This window comes from Pelophylax lessonae, assembly GCF_965119305.1.
Source record: "Pelophylax lessonae genome assembly, chromosome: 9".
NCBI lineage: Eukaryota > Metazoa > Chordata > Amphibia > Anura > Ranidae > Pelophylax > Pelophylax lessonae.
The window spans coordinates 259,002,878-259,024,088 of NC_138776.1; the positions used below are offsets into that span (position 1 = coordinate 259,002,878).

The 21,211-nt window shown below is 44.4% G+C and overlaps 2 protein-coding genes across 2 annotated transcripts in view; both read left to right on the forward strand.

Moving 5' to 3' along the window:
* LOC309564412 (uncharacterized protein) overlaps nt 1-21,211 on the forward strand; it is a 1,531,146-nt gene that overhangs the window by 234,010 nt on the left and 1,275,925 nt on the right.
* On the forward strand, nt 3,664-21,168 carry LOC309563438 (uncharacterized protein; the record flags this gene model as incomplete). Its single annotated transcript, XM_082267832.1, has 6 exons — nt 3,664-3,780; nt 10,861-11,002; nt 12,327-12,677; nt 17,902-18,153; nt 18,269-18,413; nt 21,165-21,168. 6 exons carry the CDS (start codon nt 3,664-3,666, stop codon nt 21,166-21,168), a joined length of 1,011 nt encoding a protein of 336 aa, XP_082123958.1.

Genomic DNA, 21,211 nt, shown 5'->3' on the forward strand with positions numbered 1-21,211 from the left:
ATTTTTCTTTTACTTCAGCTATGCAAGATTTAATTTAGGTTCTTTGTGTGTTAACGTAATCGGATTTTCTAGAATAAACAAGAAAGCTCTGCTCTACAATATTCTGTTCTGAGTCCGTTTTTTTTTTTTACAAATGAACATCATTTTTGGATGATTGGTGATTGGAATGTGCTCAGCTCATAGAGAGTCTTCTAATGGTGTTTTATTAGTGAGATGTGAGAGTTTAGAAAGTCCAGTTCCACAGCGTCAAGGAGGTCCAGTTTCAGATACTGCAGGAGGTCCAGTTTCAGATACTGCAGGAGATCCAGATCCAGATAGTGCAGGAGGTCCAGTTTCAGAGAGCGCAGGAGGTCCAGTTTCAGAGAGCGCAGGAGGTCCAGTTTCAGAGAGCGCAGGAGGTCCAGATTCAGAGAGCCCAGGAGGTCCAGATTCAGAGAGTGCAGGAGGTCCAGATTCAGAGAGTGCAGGAGGTCCAGATTCAGAGAGTGCAGGAGGTCCAGATTCAGAGAGTGCAGGAGGTCCAGATTCAGAGAATGCAGGAGGTCCAGATTCAGAGAGTGCAGGAGGTCCATTTTCAGAGAGTGCAGGAGGTCCATTTTCAGAGATGAGGTCCAGTTTCAGAGAGTGCAGGAGGTCCAGTTTCAGAGAGAGCAGGAGGTCCAGTTTCAGAGAGAGCAGGAGGTCCAGTTTCAGAGAGAGCAGGAGGTCCAGTTTCAGAGATTCCAGGAAATCCAGTTTCAGAGATTCCAGGAGGTCCAGTTTCAGAGAGTGCAGGAGGTTCAGTTTCAGAGATTCCAGGAGGTCCAGTTTCAAAGAGTGCAGAAGGTCCAGTTTCAAAGAGTGCAGGAGGTACAGTTTCAGAGAGTGCAGGAACCAAGATGGCAGCGATAGGAATATTCTATTTGGCCAGTTTCAGAGAGCGCAGGAGGTCCAGTTTCAGAATGCGCAGGAGGTCCAGTTTCAGAGAGATCAGGAGGTCCAGTTTCAGAGAGATCAGGAGGTCCAGTTTCAGAGAGAGCAGGAGGTCCAGTTTCAGAGAGCACAGGAGGTCCAGTTTCAGAGATTTCAGGAATTCCAGTTTCAGAGATTCCAGGAGATCCATTTTCAGAGATGAGGTCCAGTTTCAGAGAGTGCAGGAGGTCCAGTTTCAAAGAGTGTAGGAACCAAGATGGCAGCGATGGGAATATTCTACGTGGCCAGTTTCAGAGAGCACAGGAGGTCCAGTTTCAGAATGCGCAGGAGGTCCAGTTTCAGAATGCGCAGGAGGTCCAATTTCAGATACTGCAGGAGGTCCAGTTTCAGATACTGCAGGAGGTCCAGTTTCAGATACTGCAGGAGGTCCAGTTTCAGAAAATGCAGGAGGTCCAGTTTCAGAGAGCGCAGGAGGTCCAGTTTCAGAATGCGCAGGAGGTCCAGTTTCAGAGAGATCAGGAGGTCCAGTTTCAGAGAGAGCAGGAGGTCCAGTTTCAGAGAGCGCAGGAGGTCCAGTTTCAGAGATTTCAGGAATTCCAGTTTCAGAGATTCCAGGAGGTCCAGTTTCAGAGAGTGCAGGAGGTCCAGTTTCAGAGAGTGCAGGAACCAAGATGGCAGCGATGAGAATATTCTATTTGGCCAGTTTCAGAGAGTGCAGGAGGTCCAGTTTCAGAAAGTGTAGAAACCAAAATGGCAGCGATGGGAATATTCTAGTTTCAGAGAGCGTAGGAGGTCCAGTTTCAGAGAGCGCAGGAGGTCCAGATTCAGATAGTGCAGGAGGTCCAGATTCAGAGAGTGCAGAAGGTCCAGATTCAGAGAGTGCAGGAGGTCCATTTTCAGAGAGTGCAGGAGGTCCATTTTCAGAGAGTGCAGGAGGTCCAGTTTCAGAGATTCCAGGAGGTCCAGTTTCAGAAAGTGCAGGAACCAAGGTGGCAACTATGGTAATATTCCATTTGGCCAGTTTCAGAGAGTGCAGGAGGTCCAGTTTCAGAGAATGTAGAAACCAAGATGGCAGCGATGGGAATATTCTATGTGGCCAGTTTCAGAGAGTGCAGGAGGTCCCGTTTCAGAGAGTGCAGGAGGTCCCGTTTCAGAGAGCGCAGGAGGTCCCGTTTCAGAGTGCGCAGGAGGTCCAGTTTCAGAGAGTGCAGGAGGTCCAGTTTCAGATAGTGCAGGAACCAAGATGGGAGCGGTGAGACTATTCTATGTGGCCGGTTTAAGAGAGTGCAACAATGGGAATATTATATGTGGCCAGTTTCAGATAGTGCAGGAGGTCCAGTTTCAGAGAGTGCAGGAGGTCCATTTTCAGAGAGTCCAAGAGGTCCAGTTTCAGAGGGTCCAGAAGGTCCAGTTTCTGAGAGAGTGAAGGAGGCCCAGTTTCAGAGGATCCAGAAACTCCAGTTTCAGAGGATCCAGAAACTCCAGTTTCAGAGGATCCAGAAACTCCAGTTTCAGAGGATCCAGGAGGTCCAGTCCAGAAGGTCCAGTTTCAGAGGATCCAGGAGGTCCAGTTTCTGAGAGAGTGAAGGAGGCCCAGTTTCAGAGGATCCAGAAACTCCAGTTTCAGAGGATCCAGGAGGTCCAGTCCAGAAGGTCCAGTTTCAGAGGATCCAGGAGGTCCAGTTCCAAATGTGTGTCAGCTAATATTCTAAGGATACCTGGAACCACTACAAATAGAATATTCCCCATGCGGCCATCTTGGTTATGCTCCCTCATGGTCACAGTGATCAGCTCCATTATTTCGCAGTTACTATCTTCATCATCAATGATACATAGGTTGGACCCATCAGTGGCTCAGAGAGTATGTCAGTGCCATGTCATCAGTGTATCTCCTTTGTGGTGTTGGGGTGATTACGCTCATGTGGTCGGTGCTTTTCCAATAATTTGTGCCACAGCAAACTGTATTTTAAGACGTATTAGCCCACTTTTATTACATAATATGGAAAGTTCATATAGACATCAGTTGCCCACGCAGGGATTTCCAACATCAACAGTCAACAAAAAATCCCGAGCCACCTGGCTCCTTTGTCAGCAGCACTGCTGCTCTTCTTACCAGTCCCTCTGACTGTACTGTCCAACTTTCCTGGTTCACTTGGCTGACTTAGCCTTTAGTGGCAGTGCCCTGCTGCCCAGCCCACTCCTGGCCTCTGGATAGGGGTTCTCCTAATACCCGATAGGAGCCGACCTGACTCCTAGAATGAGACCTGCTGGCTGGAGCTCTGACCTCTGGTTGAGACCCAACCCATGAGGAAGACCAGGTGAAGATTGAAGCCTCTGCAGCAGTGACAGTTCGCTACTGGAGGGCTTAGTTTTACGATAAGCCTTTGATAATGGGCCAGTATGTAATGCATATATTAGCCCATTACGCCTTTACCTAGCAGGGAGAGTTTTTTTTTTCTTCTTTGTTCTACATTTACTACAACTTTAAGATAGGGAGATCAGGAATAAAAACTAATTGGTACCAGTTGTTTAAGAAAAAAGAACTTTAACCGTTTTAATACCGGGGACTTTTACCCTATTCCTGCCCAGGCCTACTTTCAGCGCTGTCACACTTTTTTTGCGGTAAGGGTGTCCTTGCATGCCTTTATGGCTTCCAGGATGTCCGCCGGGGAAGGATCCGAGGGGCCGCAGGGGTCCCGAGCAGGCTGAGTACCAGCAGACATCTTCGCCGGAGGAGACCTCGTGTCCAAGATGGCCGCCGCGGGACCCGAAGGCCGAGAGGAGCTCAGGGATGATTTGGCGGACCGCAGCTTCCCCGGTGAAAACGGAGGAATCCGCGACGTGCCGCCCTTCCTCCTGGTCCCCAGGGTGAGTTTTTAGGGGTGCAAGTGTAAGGGATGGATGCCGATGAAGTAGATAGGATGAAGCTAGGAGCGGAGCTAGAGCCCTGTGCGTCCGTGCAGTCTCACATCATGGCCACGCCCCCCAGCGCTGTCACACTTTGAATGACAATTGCGCGGTCATGCAACACTGTTCCCAAATGACATTTTTTGTCACACAAATAGATCTTTCTTTTGGTGGTTTTAAATCACCACTGAGTTTTGCTAAAAAAAACTAAAAAAGACCAAAAAAATTTTTTTTCGTGGTTTGTGTCAGAAAATTTTGAAAATAAGTAATCTTTCTCCTTCACTGATGGGCACTGATAGGCTGCACTGATGAGATGGCACAGATAGGCTGCTTTGATGTGAAAGCACTGATGAGGAGGCAGTAATATGCAGCACTGATAGGTGGCACTGATAGCCTTCACTGATGGGCACTGATAGGCTGCACTGATAGGCTTCACTGATGGGCTCTGGTAGGCTGCACTGATGGGAACTGATGAGATGGCACTGATAGGCTGCACTGATGTGAAAGCACTGGTGAGGAGGCAGTAATATGCAGCACTGATAGGTGGCACTGATAGGCTTCACTAATGGGCTCTGATAGGCTGCACTGATGGGCACTCATGAGGAGGCAGTAATATGCAGCACTGATGGGCACTGATAGGCTTCACTGATGAGCACTGATAGGCTTCACTGATGAGCACTGATAGGCTGCACTGATAGGCTTCACTGATGGGCACTAATGAGACGGCACTGATAGGCTGCACTAATGGGCCCTAATGAGATGGCACTAAAGGGCACTGATGAGGAGGCAGTAATATGTAGCACTGACGGGCACTGATAAAAGTCCATAAAAATGCAGAAATGCTGTAAAAACATCCACCAGGAATTTCCGTGAATTGCCACTTGTGAAAGTCAGACACCTGCCCCTTCAGGAAGAAAACTCACCAGAACATTACACTATTCATTCTCACGACTAGCATAAAACACTTGTAAATATTCCCAAATCCCTGGGATCAACCGTCATTACGTCACTCCTCCGTCCAGCTTGTAGGCAGCTGCCTACAAAATGGGATGTAACATGTTAGGTACCTATCTACTCTGCTTAGGTTATGGAAGGGTTAATGCTAGCTCTGCAGTTCCTGCTCTTTCTGGGCTCTGCCTCTCTCCTTGTGCTGTTATAAAAGGGAGGAGGGCTCTGCTCACAAGTCTGCATGGGAAGAAGCCAAAGACAAGACATAAAGATGTAATCCCCAGCTGCTTTACAGAAAGGGCTCTGCTCCAGCCACATGCAAACAGAAGCAAGATGTTCACAGAACCTCTTTATCCAGGCTATAAACCAGAGGCTCTGGATGCACAGTTGGATAAATGGCTCTATATTTAGGATGTATCCGGTCTATAAACCAGAGGCTCTGGATGGACAGTTGGATAAATGGCTCTATATTTATGATGTATCCGGTCTATAAACCAGAGGCTCTGGATGAACAGTTGGATAAATGGTTCTATATTTAGGATGTATCCGGTCTATAAACCAGAGGCTCTGGATGGACAGTTGGATAAAATGGCTCTATATTTAGGATGTATCTGGTCTATAAACCAGAGGCTCTGGATGGACAGTTGGATAAATGGCTCTATATTTAGGATGTATCTGGTCTATAAACCAGAGACTATGGATGGACAGTTGGATAAATGGTTCTATATTTAGGATGTATCCGGTCTATAAACCAGAGGCTCTGGATGGACAGTTGGATAAATGGCTCTATATTTAGGATGTATCTGGTCTATAAACCAGAGGCTCTGGATGGACAGTTGGATAAATGGTTCTATATTTAGGATGTATCCGGTCTATAAACCAGAGGCTCTGGATGGACAGTTGGATAAATGGTTCTATATTTAGGATGTATCTGGTCTATAAACCAGAGGCTCTGGATGGACAGTTGGATAAATGGTTCTATATTTAGGATGTATCCGGTCTATAAACCAGAGGCTCTGGATGGACAGTTGGATAAAATGGCTCTATATTTAGGATGTATCTGGTCTATAAACCAGAGGCTCTGGATGGACAGTTGGATAAATTGTTATATATTTAGGATGTATCTGGTCTATGAACCAGAGGCTCTGTATGGACAGTTGGATAAATGGCTCTATATTTAGGATGTATCTGGTCTATAAACCAGAGGCTCTGGATGGACAGTTGGATAAATGGTTCTATATTTAGGATGTATCCGGTCTATAAACCAGAGGCTCTGGATGGACAGTTGGATAAATGGCTCTATATTTAGGATGTATCTGGTCTATAAACCAGAGACTCTGGATGTAAAGGGTTACATGTTCAGAGGGGTGCATGATTGTCCTATGACAGAGGGGTGCATGATTGTTCTTTGGCAGAGGGGTGCATAATTGTCCTATGGCAGAGGGGTGCATGATTGTTCTTTGGCAGAGGGGTCCATGATTGTCCTTTGGCACAGGATGGATGCTTGTCCTTTGGCAGAGGGGTGCATGATTGTCCAATGGCAAAGGGGTGCATGATTGTCCTTTGGCACAGGGGTGGGGGGTGCTTGTCCTTTGGCAGAGGGTGTTTGATTGTCCTTTGGCAGAGGAGTGCATGATTGCTTGTGGCAGGTAGACTACACTACTTTGGGTCAGTAAAGCACATACAGGGTACAAAGCAGGTCAGTCACAAGGGGCTAACTCAACAGGGAAAGGAAGAGTAAAGCCATTGCTAAGGGTAACCATGCACAAGTTCAAGACACAAAGCAACTGATCATTAGCCCCGATACCTGGTGATGGGTCCTCTGGTAGCAAGGGGGTTGATTGTATATTATAGCAACCAGATCTGAACCCACATTACAGAGATCTATAGTAGCCTGATTACGAGGTAGGTGAAGTGGAATAGTTAATAACTTATACGCCAACCGGAAGTGAAGACAGAGCCAGAACCAGGAAGTGACACACCAGAGGTTGCCGTGAGTTTCGGATATGGTGAGCGATTGAGGCTAGCGATGTTCACCACGGTCTGTCGGCTCTTACTCCATGTGATGAGCTTTTTAATGCTTTATTTTTCGGAGTGGTATTTTATATTATTGATGATTTTACTACAACATTGTTTCTTTTTCTCCTTCATGTGTCATGGTGATTCACGAGCCGGATGGAGGGGTGACGTAATGGCGATTTATCCCAAGGATTTGGGAATATTTACAAGCATTTTATGCCAGTCATGAGACTGAATGGTATAATGTCCTGGTGAATTTTCTTCCTGGACGGGGAGGTGTCTCACATTCACAAGCGCTGATTCACGGAAATTCCTGGTGGATGTCTTTACAGCATTTCTGCGCTTTTTGCACTTTATTATCATAGTCACTTTATAGTATTGTGTGCCATTGGGCATCTATGTGGCACATGAGGTTTAATGCTGATAATTTTTAAAGTTCTGCACTAGGGGGCTAAGAATATGCATGCATAATACATACTAGGTGGAGTAGAACTGGGAGAATCCATAGCGGAGAAGGATCTGGGTGTTCTGGTAGATCATAAGCGTAATAATAGCATGCAATGCCAAGCTGTGGTTTCCAAAGCAAGCAAAGTCCTTTCTTGTATTACCAGAGGCATGGACTCCAGAGAGAGAGAGAGAGATATCATCTGTACAAATCATTAGTAAGACCTCATCTGGAATATGCAGTTCAGTTTTGGGCACCTGTTCTTAAAAAGGATATCAGGGAACTGGAGAAAGTGCAGAGAAGGGCAACCAAACTGATAAAAGGCATGGAGGAGCTCAGCTAAGAGGACAGATTAGAGGAACTGAATTTATTCTCTCTTAAGAAGAGGAGATTAAGGGGGGGGGGGGATATGATCTCCATGTATAAATACATAAGGGGTCCTTATAGTGAACTTGGTGTTGAGTTGTTCACTTTAAGGTCATCACAGAGGACAAGGGGGAACTCTTTACATCTGGACGAAAACAGATTTCGTCTCCAAATACGGAAAGGTTTCTTCACCGTAAGAGCTGTGAAAATGTGAAATAGACTCCCTCCAGAGGTGGTTCTGGCCAGCTCACTGATTGCTTTAAAAAAAAGACCTGGATTCTTTCCTGGGTGTATATAATATAAATGGGTACTAATATTTATAGGTAAAGTTTATCCAGGGAATATCCGATTGCCTCTCGGGGGATTAGGAAGGAATTTTTTCCCCTGCTGTAGCAAATTGGATCATGCTTTGCTGGGGGTTTTTTCACCTTCCTTTGGATCAACAGCGGGTATAGGATTGTGTATATGGGATTGTATAATTGGGTTTTCTTTACTGTTTTTTGTTTTTTTATTGGTTGAGCCACTGTCTTTTTACAACCTGACTAACTATGTAACTATGTATATAGCGCTACTTTGAAGTTAGAATGGTAGAGAATTTAACTCTCTTACCTTCAAGTTGTTTTTACGTTTACAAAGTTTTAACGAACAAAGTAGGCTGCGGTAAGGCCATTCTCCACAAGATGGTGATCTCACCTAGGAGCGTGAAAGACAAAGAAGGAAGTGCTGTAATGTAAAGACAGGAAATGATATACGGTTAGGACAGGAAGTTCCAGGTGAAAGGTTATTTGGTTACATTGGACATTATGAGGACATATTACCGAAACTTGAGGCAGCTGAGGTAATATGATATTTTGGTTTATAAACCAGATACATCCTAAATATGGAACCATTTATCCAACTGTCCATCCAGAGCCTCTGATTTATAGACTGGATACATCCTAAATATAGAGCCATTTATCCAACTGTCCATCCAGAACCTCTGGTTTATAGACCAGACACATCCTAAATATAGAACCATTTATCCAACTGTCCATCCAGAGCCTCTGGTTTATAGACTGGATACATCCTAAATATAGAGCCATTTATCCAACTGTCCATCCAGAACCTCTGGTTTATAGACCAGACACATCCTAAATATAGAACCATTTATCCATCCTCTATAAAGCTGTCTCGGGATTATTGGCTCTCATCACTGTGAGATAATGGACATTATGTCCTCTCTGGATCAGGATATGGGGAGGAAGAAGACTGAACTACAGTAGAAGTTCTAATGAAGGCAGCAGAAGGAATGAACATCCCTACAGAACATAGAATAAGGGATAAAGCTCCTGATTTTTGTGATTTAATGGAAGTGATGATGCAATTTTGTACCTCACAGTATGTTAGTGGAGGATTGTTGGCTCCCTTTCATCCCTCTCCATAACCTGACTGGTTGTCCCGACTCTGGCATGTGATCCTGAACACCAATCACAGCACAGATGCCCCCAGACCTATTTTGGAGTAGTGTCCACTTTTTGGCTGTGAGCTACAGTGCCTTGTGAAAGTATTCGGCCCCCTTGAACTTTGCAACCTTTTGTCACATTTCAGGCTTCAAACATAAAGATATAAAACTGTAATTTTTTTGTGAAGAATCAACAACAAGTGGGACACAATCATGAAGTGGAACGAAATTTATTGGATATTTCAAACTTTTTTAACAAATAAAAAACTGAAAAAATGGGGGGGGGGGGGGAGATGCACCGATTGGGGAAGACAGAGATTCAGGTTCCTGCTTAGCATCTTGTCCCCTTGCAGAATGGCGATCTGCCTTGTTTACACATGATGGCGGGTGGCCTGCAGAACCAATGATTGACAATCACGGCGCAATCGCGCCTCCTGTGGCGCGACCGTGCCGTCAATAGCTATTGAGCTAAATGATGTATAGGTAGGTTGTTTTGGGCAAAAGCTCCACTTTCCCTCAGTAAATACACAGCGGCCGGCCGGCAAGTGGTTAATGATACACAGACCTGACTGGAGAGGTGAGGAGGATTCTGGGAGGTCACATGACATCACTCTTATCTCTATTAATAAAACACAGACCTGACCGGAGAGGTGAGGAGGATTCTGGGAGGTCACATGACATCAGTCTTATCACTATTAATAAAACACAGACCTGACCGGAGAGGAGAGCGGTGCCGGGAATTCTGGGACATTATTCAGTAACAGACAAGGGATGTGTCTGGATGGTGACTGTATCATTGTGTGTGTCAGGTTCCTATAAGGTGTCAGGATGTCACTGTCTATTTCTCCATGGAGGAGTGGGAGTATTTAGAAGGACACAAGGATCTCTACAAGGACGTCATGATGGAGAATCAGCCGCCCCTCACATCACCGGGTAAGAGGAGACTTTATTGTAAAGGAGAGAGCAGTACGGAGGATCCACCTAGATCCCCCATCATCTGATAAACACATAGAAACAATGTATTCAGTCAGTGTGTGTGTTTCCTACAGATGGATCCAGTAATGGGAACCCACCAGAGAGATGTCCCCGTCCTCTGTATTCCCGGGATTCCACATGGGAAGAACATAACTATGCACACCATGATCAGGTAGGTGGGACTGAGCATGTAGACCTAAGAACGTATTCTAAGGTAAGAGATGACATTCTTCTACATAATCTCTTCTATACAAATCTCTACTACCATCTTGGGGATTTAGGGGGAAGAACTGAAAGACATCAAAGTTGAAACTGAAGAAGAAGAAGAAAAGATACTTGTTAGTGGAGATCAGCGTTCTATGGAGAAGTGTAGTCCTTTGTATTCCCAGAATTTTACACAAGAAGAGCCTGGCGTCTCTCGCCAAATTCAGGTAAAGGGGACTGGGAGATAGAACTCAAATATTATATTCTAAGGCCCTGTTCACACCTGAGCGGTTTTCAACTCGTAAAACGCTTATCTCCCAAGTTCCAAAACTCCCAACAAGCGAAACTCCCAACAAGCGAAATGGCTCCTGTTCACATACGAGCGTTTTGTCGCCTGAAGCAAAATGCTTGAAGCTCAAAAAAGTACATGAGCTTCTTGTTTTGCAGATTACAAGCATTTTTGGTCAGATGTCAATGCCTGCCTCAAACACCTGCAAAAAACACCTGGAAAAACACTCGAAAAAACGCCTGAAAACAATACGCTCAGGTTTGAATGTAGCCTAAATTATGATATAACATTTTCATGTATGATATACTCCTATTGTTTGATAGTTGTATCAATTTTATTGTTTTTATGGTTCAGAATGAAGAACTAAAAGGCATCAAAGTTGAGATTAAAGAGGAAGAAGAAGAGAGGTTGGTGAGTGGAGATCAGCAGTCTATGGAGGAGGGGGAGATGATTATGAAAAGTGAACAGGAGGAATCTTCTCTACATATGGACACAAGTAAGTAATATACACTATACTAAAAAAAAGTTCACATTATCATTTTTCTTTGGTAAGTATGAAATATTTAAATAATTACAAGCTGCAGATAATCAAAACATAAAAAGGTCCACCCTAATTTCTCATATAACGTCATGTTCCCAACAAATGAGGAGGAGATACTGTACACCATATGAAAGGTCCATCTCCATTCCTCAATATAACGTCATTTTCCCAACAAATGGGGAGGAGATACTGTACACCATATGAAAGGTCCATCTCCATTCCTCAATATAACGTCATGTTCCCAACAAATGAGGAGGAGATACTGTACACCATATGAAAGTTCCATCTCCATTCCTCAATATAATGTTATGTATCGAACAAATGAGGAGGAGATACTGTACACCATATGAAAGGTCCATCTCCATTCCTCAATATAATGTTATGTATCGAACAAATTAGGAGGAGATACTGTACACCATATGAAAGGTCCATCTCCATTCCTCAATATAACATCATGTTCCCAACAAATGAGGAGGAGATACTGTACACCATATGAAAGGTCCATCTCCATTCCTCAATATAACGTCATGTTCCCAACAAATGAGGAGGAGATACTGTACACCATATGAAAGGTCCATCTCCATCCCTCAATATAACGTCATGTTCCCAACAAATGAGGAGGAGATACTGTACACCATATGAAAGGTCCGTCTCCATCCCTCAATATAACGTCATGTTCCCAACAAATGAGGAGGAGATACTGTACACCATATGAAAGGTCCACCTCCATTCCTCAATATAACGTCATGTTCGCAACAAATGAGGAGGAGATACTGTACACCATATGAAAGGCCCATCTCCATCCCTCAATGTAACGTCATGTTCCCAACAAATGAGGAGGAGATACTGTACACCATATGAAAGGTCCATCTCCATCCCTCAATATAACGTCATGTTCCCAACAAATGAGGAGGAGATACTGTACACCATATGAAAGGTCCATCTCCATTCCTCAATATAATGTTATGTGTCGAACAAATGAGGAGGAGATACTGTACACCATATGAAAGGTCCATCTCCATTCCTCAATATAATGTCATGTTCCCAACAAATGAGGAGGAGATACTGTACACCATATGAAAGGTCCATCTCCATTCCTCAATATACCGTCATGTTCCCAACAAATGAGGAGATACTGTACACCATATGAAAGGTCCATCTTCATTCCTCAATGTCATGTTCTCAACAAATGAGGTGGAGATACTGTACACCATATGAAAGGACCATTTCCATTCTTCAGTACATTGTGAATTATTCTACCAAAATTGATTTCCAACAGGTGGACACGATGTCCTGAATAACGGATCTTCAGAATGTAAAGGAGAAGAAAATGCCACCACACAACGTTCTCCAGGAGTAAATTCCAATACACAAAAAATACATCATAGACCTCATCACTTGGAGAGACCAATGGATCCCTCTAATCCTGAGGAATCTTCTGATAATACACATACTATGACTGCTGAAACAAATCTGGGATCTCACAGTACAGATCCATCAACAGATCCATCTCATCTCAAGGGGTCTTCTTTAAACCATGAAGGATCTCACACAGGAGAACATTCCTTGTCATCTATAGTGCCTGAGAAACCTTTTGAAAAAATCAAAGTGCCTTTTATACACCAGAGTAGTCATACGAGTGTGCGTACTGTAAGGGATTAGCTCGGTGGTAGGCGTGGATGACCCCTTTGGGGGTGCGTTTTCACAGAGAGATAGCCCAAAAGTGCTTGCAAACAACAGGTTTATTCTTCAAACAAGTGCATGCAGCAAAACATCCAAAATAAAATAAAACAAAATAAATCCTTGCCTCTGTGGGCGGCTACCTTCTCACAACTGGAACCTACCTAAGAAGTCTTTCCAACCTACTGTTGGGCCGACACTGCTGATCCTACAGCAGACACTCAAATGTCCATTTGTTTGCTTTTCACACAGCACAAACATTGTCCATTGAACATGTCCCTTTGTTTTCTTTCACACAGCACATGTCCATTTATAACAGGATCCTTTACTCTTCACACTCTTCACATGGAACACTTTGTCTTCTCACCTTTGAGACGTCTTCACTCGTGGTTACCCTCCTTAGCTTCACATCGCTGTAGGGGGTCTTCTCCCATGCTCACCAGCTTGTCGGGAGGCACACATCCGACTGTCCCCCTCTCCCAGCCTACACGGCGACAGGCGGCAGCAGTCCTTCTCCCATGCCCACCAGCTTCGGGAGGTACACGTATGTCTGTCCTCCTCTCCCAGCCTACACGGCGACAGGAGGCAGCACTCAATAGATTTTCTCTGGACAAATTATAGAGGCCTTGATCTCCTCATTCTGAACAGCTGAAGGCCTTTCAACTTCCTGCTGGCTAGCTCTGTAGCCAACACCCTAAATTAATTAATGGACTTTCTAAGTCAGCTGGAAATGTATCTCCTTCCTGTGACTACATTCCCAGATTTAGCTGACTTCCTGTTACATACCCCCCCCTCTTGTTTCAACCCTAGGGTTGGGACACAGATTTCCAGGCACGCATGTGTCAAGCACTGCTGACTCACTGATAAGCCTCCTATTATCCTCAAGCTTCCGGATGAAACTGTTTTGTCATCTTCATTGACGGATTTCTCATAAATGCCACACAGTTTGTCTCTCATCTCATATACACATTCTTCAACTGCATTTTTGGCATCATTTTGCTCCTTCTCGTTTCTGTCATCTTCATTGACAGCTTTCTCATAAATGTCAGACAGCTTGTCCCTCATAACCGTCTGTCCAATCCACCATGGAGGACCGTGATCCATAGGCAACTCAATTGGGCTAGTCTTAATGTCTTCAACATTCTTAAGACGCCTCTCTCTGCAATCCATAAATGTTTTCCACAAAACTTTGAGAACCTTTGCTTCACTAAGCTTTGTTCCAAGTAGGGACTCTTGACATCCCTCTGTGACTTGAGTTGCCTCTCCATACATCTGTACACAATCATTGACTTTTTGTTGTAAAAGGGAATGATCTTCCTTCTTGAGCTTTGCTTGCTCTAAGATGCTGTGCAGAGGATTTTCCAATTGAGACAACAGGCTGTCACACATTTCTTCAAAGTGACCCCTGTTCCTTTTCCCAGAGATATCAATATCATTCACCAAACATTTCATATTCATAGGCAGATCTGAAGCATTTGCACTCATCAACTTCTTAAACTTTTCGCCCTCCTGAGCGAGTCGCAGTAAAGGCCTACTATTTGATTTGATATTCAGTTTATATTTCTTGCCAAACTCTTCACAGAAGAAGCCAACCAGAACATCATCAACTTTCCTTCCACCAACATAGGGGTCAAAGGCAACAACACAGTTGAACCCAGCGATCTGGGTGGTATCCATTATAGACCTCCTCTCTGCATCAGTGAAGAAGCATGGAACTGCAACACATTCTTTTACAGGTTTCTTCAATGCACTTTCTGCTGAACTATTTGACCGCTCAAGGTCACCTAGTTCTTTTTCTCTATCTGAATTCCACATGGAATGCATCTCAAGATCACGATCAAACTTCTGCCACCCGTCTTTTACCAGTTTCATTTTAGAAATATTCTCTGAAAGGCACTTGAAATTCATTTGCTTCACGTTTTCACCAACAGCCTTAGTTTTCTCCACTAGGTGGCGTTTGCTTTTTCCTCCCAGATTTATATCACTTGCTTTAGTTTTCTCCGCTTTAGTTTTCTCCACTAGGTTTTCAGCCTGAACTGAGAAATCATCACATTTCTTACACAACTCCTTTATTTGCTGAAGTTCTAATGATACATTTTCCAATGCTTGAAGTTTTTGAAGGAACGGTTTATTCCAAAGGGGTGATTCAAGCCACGTGTCATCACATTTCTGAGGCTCACTCAGGACAGACCCCAAAACACTGATCCTTTTAAAAACTGCATCAGGCACACTATCCCCTCTTTGGGACAGATCCTCTGTTGCCTGGAATTCCTCTTCCAGTTCCTGCAACGGAATCTTCATCTCTTCTACTTGCTGTTCTAAGGCTCGGTTAGACTTTTCTAGCTCCTGAACGCTTTTCACAACATCATCCTTGGAGCTGACCAATTCTTCCATTTCTGTACGCAGCTGTTTGTTAACACTTTCTAGTTCAGCCTTACACTCTAGAACTTCCTCCAAAGAGCGAGCCAAGAACAGGTCTTTGCTCTCGTTATCACGCGCCTCCGTTTTTGCACGGTCGCGTTCTTCTGCATATTTTGCAGACACAGTCTTCTCTTCACCAAGCATCTGATCAAACTTCTTTTTCACATCTTCAACACACTGTAATGAACCAACGCTTTCTTCCATGCGTTTTTTCATATCCGCTATCTGAGCTTGCAATGTTGCGACTTGCTCTGATAGGTTTTTCTTTGCTTCCGCCTCCTCTTTTAATTGTTCCAGGAAGCCATTTTTCTCATCTTCCATTTGTTTGAGCTTTGTGCTAAAACTCAGCCTTTGACACCTCTCTTCCTGTAAGAGTTCCTGCGTGTCTTGCAGCTGCGATTCCAAGATAGAAAAATCTTCCGCAATTTCTCTAGATTTGCTGTCTGCTTGAGAAAGCTGATTTGTAACATTGTCCAACTCAACCTGCAGTCGGTTTGCCTTCTCTGACAGCTTAGCACACAATCGGTCACCTTCTGACACCTTGACTTGCGATTCCAGAAGCTGTGCCTCTACTTTTTCCCTCTTATGTTCACAATCTCCTTTTCCCTGCATAAGAGCCTTCACCTCATTGGCTAGCATCTGGGAATAAGAATGTAATTCTGCCACACAGGCTTCTTTCTCCTTTAACTGCTGCTGGAAACGTTGGGCTTCACCTTTCCAACTTTCACAGTCTGCACGTAATTCATCTACCACATTGCTCAAAGTAGTGAGCTCATACACAGTACTCAGTAATTTAGCCTCTCTTTCACTTTTCTCTTTGTCGCTGAGAGACAATGTCGCTTTCAGAGCAACATTCTGTTCCTGCGACTCCTGCAGGTCTATTTTTGTAACTTCCAAACACTGAAGACTTTTTTCCAGCTGATTACGCAACTCCAACATTTCACACATACTTTGCTTCTGCAAAGTCTGAATTTCACTTTCCTTTTCCATGAGGATGGTATCTTTCTCCATTATAGTCTCTCTGCGTTTTTGCAACTCGACCAAAAGAAGAGCAGTGGATTCTTCCCACTGTAACACATGAGACTTGAGTAGTTCATTCATTTCCTGCAAGTTTCTATGCTCCATTTTAAGCAATTCCAAGGCTTGTTCCTTTTCTTCCATTTTCCGTTGCAAGGCATCCAACTCAGCCCTGCACACATACTCGGTTTCCTCCAAACCGATGGCCTCCATTGGCTGCTGGCGTCTCTGTTTCCAGCCTGCCATGCTCTCTTGGTGATCCTTTTGTTGAGCTGCAAAGCTCCGTTGTTTCAGCATCTCCCCCATTTTGGGTTTACTTTTCATCTGAGAACCCTGCGTCTCCAAAGCAGTTTCATTTGCCCCAGTGTTGCTAGGAACAACAACTTTTCTCTTTAGCCGATTCCGTTCAGGCATGGATGGGGCTGGTTCAGACGGCAACATCCCCTCCATCCATAGAATCCGGTCTCTCATTTCATCTATCTTTGCATTTTTCAGGCGTTTGGACCGCCCCATCTTCAATAACTCCACAAACAAATTTTTCACAGTCCAGCAAACAATTTTCAGACCACTGTCTCTTCAACACATGTAGTTTTTCTCTCTCTTGCAGGATCTCTTTTCCTGCGCACACAGTTTGTGCAGTCACTTGCACCAGACACAACAAAGTTCATCAAATAATTTTGAGACCGCTGTCTCTTTAAAACACTTTTTTTTTTTTTTTTCTGTCAGGATCTTCTCTCCTGCACACATAGATTGTGCAATCTCATGCACCAGACAAAGTTCATCAAACATATGCACTCCATTGCAGGGATCTTGCTGCTTCTGCCCACTGCATACCTCCACCATATGTAAGGGATTAGCTCGGTGGTAGGCGTGGATGACCCCTTTGGGGGTGCGTTTTCACAGAGAGATAGCCCAAAAGTGCTTGCAAACAACAGGTTTATTCTTCAAACAAGTGCATGCAGCAAAACATCCAAAATAAAATAAAACAAAATAAATCCTTGCCTCTGTGGGCGGCTACCTTCTCACAACTGGAACCTACCTAAGAAGTCTTTCCAACCTACTGTTGGGCCGACACTGCTGATCCTACAGCAGACACTCAAATGTCCATTTGTTTGCTTTTCACACAGCACAAACATTGTCCATTGAACATGTCCCTTTGTTTTCTTTCACACAGCACATGTCCATTTATAACAGGATCCTTTACTCTTCACACTCTTCACATGGAACACTTTGTCTTCTCACCTTTGAGACGTCTTCACTCGTGGTTACCCTCCTTAGCTTCACATCGCTGTAGGGGGTCTTCTCCCATGCTCACCAGCTTGTCGGGAGGCACACATCCGACTGTCCCCCTCTCCCAGCCTACACGGCGACAGGCGGCAGCAGTCCTTCTCCCATGCCCACCAGCTTCGGGAGGTACACGTATGTCTGTCCTCCTCTCCCAGCCTACACGGCGACAGGAGGCAGCACTCAATAGATTTTCTCTGGACAAATTATAGAGGCCTTGATCTCCTCATTCTGAACAGCTGAACGCCTTTCAACTTCCTGCTGGCTAGCTCTGTAGCCAACACCCTAAATTAATTAATGGACTTTCTAAGTCAGCTGGAAATGTATCTCCTTCCTGTGACTACATTCCCAGATTTAGCTGACTTCCTGTTACAGTACTTTCTCATGTTTAGATTGCGGGAAATGTTTCAAACAGAAAGCAAGCTTTGTTTATCACCATAGAAGTCACACAGGCGAGCGTCCTTTCTCATGTTCAGAGTGCGGGAAATGTTTCATTCAGAAAGGAAGCCTTAATAGACATCAGAGAATTCACACTGGTGAACGTCCTTATGCATGTCCAGAGTGCGGGAAATGTTTCAGTTTGAAAGGACATCTTCTTTCACACCTGACCATTCACACGGATGAGCGTCCTTTCTCGTGCGCAGAGTGTGGGAAATGTTTCAAAGAAAAAGATAGCCTTCGTAAACACCAAAAAATTCACATGGGTAACCGCAACCGCCCATTTTCATGTTCAGAGTGCGGGAAATGTTTCTTTTTGAAATCACAGCTTATTTTACATCACAAAAATTTACACCGATGAGCGTTCTTTTTCATGTTCAGATTCCGAGAAATGTTACATTCGGAAAGAAGATCTTATTGTTCACAATAGAATTCACACGGGCGAGTGTTCTTGGGCAGGTCCAGACTGTGGGAAATGCTTCAAGTACAAACGATACCTTGCTCAACACCAGAGAATTCACACAGGGTGAGCGTCCTTATTCATGTTCAGAGTGCGGGAAAAGTTTCTCTAGAAAACATGCTCTTGCTGTACACCAGAGAATTCACACGGGTGAGCGTCCTTATTCCTGTTCAGAGTGCGGGAAAAGTTTCTCTAGAAAACATGCTCTTGCTGTACCTCAGAGAATTTGCATGGGCTAACAATCTTGATGTTGAGACAGATGTATGGGGAGTGTGGCAAAAACGAACTGAATGGTTGAGCTTCCTCCCGCCAGCTTTCTTCTTGCTTTGCTCATTCTTTATACCAGGCTTTCTTCAGTAGGCCACCCAGCTAAGCCTAGCTAGAACATCAAAGGCTCCTCAAGCTTCCTCTCTTTCTTTGGGGGGGGGGGCAGAACCCCCAGCACAGGGGTCTCCTGAAGGACTGGACCCAGGAAGTCTACACTGCTACACAGGCCTCAGAATATTTATTGGCCCCTCCCCATCTTCTGGGCACACCTCCCCAGGGATTGGTTGGAGTCCAATAAGTATTCAGACTGCCTGTTCTGCTCTCCCTCCCACTATACTTAGAAGATGGGGGGGGGGGTAGCAGAACAGCAGCTTGTGAGACACTGAACAACCCTAAGTAATCAACCCCTTCTCCACTGTTTAAACATTAAAACATTAAAACAACATGAAATTTTGTACATTTGCCCACTGACAAAGAAATGATCAGTCTATAATTTTATTTTACCAGTGAGAGACAGAATAACAACAAAAATATCCAGAAAAACGCATGACATTTATTTTGTTTTTCCTACCATTTGCAAATAATCGCACCACCTGCTTGTCACCCTCTTACCAAGCTGATTGGAGATGGTCTTGTAGTCCGTTCCAGCCTTAGCCTTGTGTAGGTCTACAATCTTGTCCCTTGGACAGCTCTTTTGTCTTGGCCATGGTGGAGAGATTTGTATCTGATTGCTTGCTTTTGTGGACTGGTTTCTTTTATACATGTAACAAGCTGAGAATAGGAGCACTCCCTTCAGGAGAGTGCTCCTAATCTCAGCTTGTTACCTGTATAGAAGACACCTGGGAGCCAGAAATCTTGCTGATTGATAGAGGACCAAATACTTATTTCACTTAAAATGCAAATCAATTTATAACTTTTATGAAATGCCTTTTTCTGTATATTTTTGTATTCTGTCACTGTTAAAATAAACCGACCATTGAAATTATTGACTGATCATTTTTTTGTCAGTGGGCAAACGTAAAAAATTCAGCAGGGGATCAAATACTTTTTCCCCTCACTGTATGCATTCTTTATTTTGTAAAGAATAAATTTAATTGAACATCTGCTTAAATATATATACGGATGTAGAATATACATACAGAGGTAGAAGAATAAAGATCTGAAGAGAAAGTTATTACATGGAGGTCGTGACAGGGACATAACACCACCAGTCATTCAACCTTGTGGAGATAACAATATAATGTGCAGTTGTGATTCGATGATTTGACTTAAATGGTTATTGTACCCAAAACCAAAAACTGAATATACTGCAACTTAGATATCATTACATGTGGTGGCTGAATATTTTTTTTCCCCAAAAAACGTGTTTGAAGAATTGCTGCGTAAATACCGTGTGACATAAAATCTTGCAATATAGCTCTGAGGAAGGGAGCGTGTCTCCCGAAACGCATTTGTGGTCCAAGAGCAGGGACGTGTACTCCTCCACATAGTGGTTGACAGCCGGGCAACATAAGACCGAGTCAGCAGGTAGAGCAAGTACAGGAAATAGGCCAGGGTCGGGAACAGCCGGGAAACATAGGACCGAGTCAGCAGGTAGAGCAAGTACAGGAAATAGGCCAGGGACGGGAACAGCCGGGAAACATAGGACCGAGTCAGCAGGTAGAGCAAGTACAGGAAATAGGCCAGGGTCAGGAACAGCCGGGAAACATAGGACCGAGTCAGCAGGTAGAGCAAGTACAGGAAATAGGCCAGGGTCAGGAACAGCCGGGAAACATAGGACCGAGTCAGCAGGTAGAGCAAGTACAGGAAATAGGCCAGGGTCAGGAACAGCCGGGAAACATAGGACCGAGTCAGCAGGTAGAGCAAGTACAGGAAATAGGCCAGGGTCGGTAACAGTTGGGTAAAGTGGTATAGAATCAGGAAGCTAAGGCAAGTTCAATAATCAGGCCGGGGTGAAGGTAACCAAATGAGGCAGAAGGCAGAGGTGAAATCCAGGGGGGTGCTGGGTCATGCATGGGTAGGCAGATGAAAAAGATGAGGTCTCGGGGAATATGGGAACAAGCTGAAGACCATTCAGCAACTTCTCTCAGTGACACATTAGTTTAGGGTGCCCACGTACATGGCATGCCAATTGCTACATGCATGTGTGGTGACCTGCCACAGTACATCTAGTATTTTCCTTTTGCCTAGAAATGTATGAGCAGCACAATGCTGCTCATACACTGCAGTCTCTGCTGTCAGAGCAGGAATGAGTCACTGGTTGTTAGGATGCCCCTGAGCGCCAACCAGCACAAAATGTGGGCAAAAATGCATGTGCTTGCTTTTTTGGTGCAATTTCATTGAAGTTTATGGGGCACAAAATCGCACTGCATCCCACCAACCATGTCCCTTCCTCAAAGTTGCATTGCACTTGGGTTGCATTGATGTGAACAGGCAGCATTGAAATCAATGTGATTTCTATCGTCGTGTGATTCTAAGCAACCCAAGTCATATCTGAAATTGCACCAGACTGTAAGCAAGATTTGTATCCGCACATGTGTGTCTATTCAGCTAAGTCTCTGAAGTCCCCTCCAGTGTTTGCTAGTGGTATTATAGAC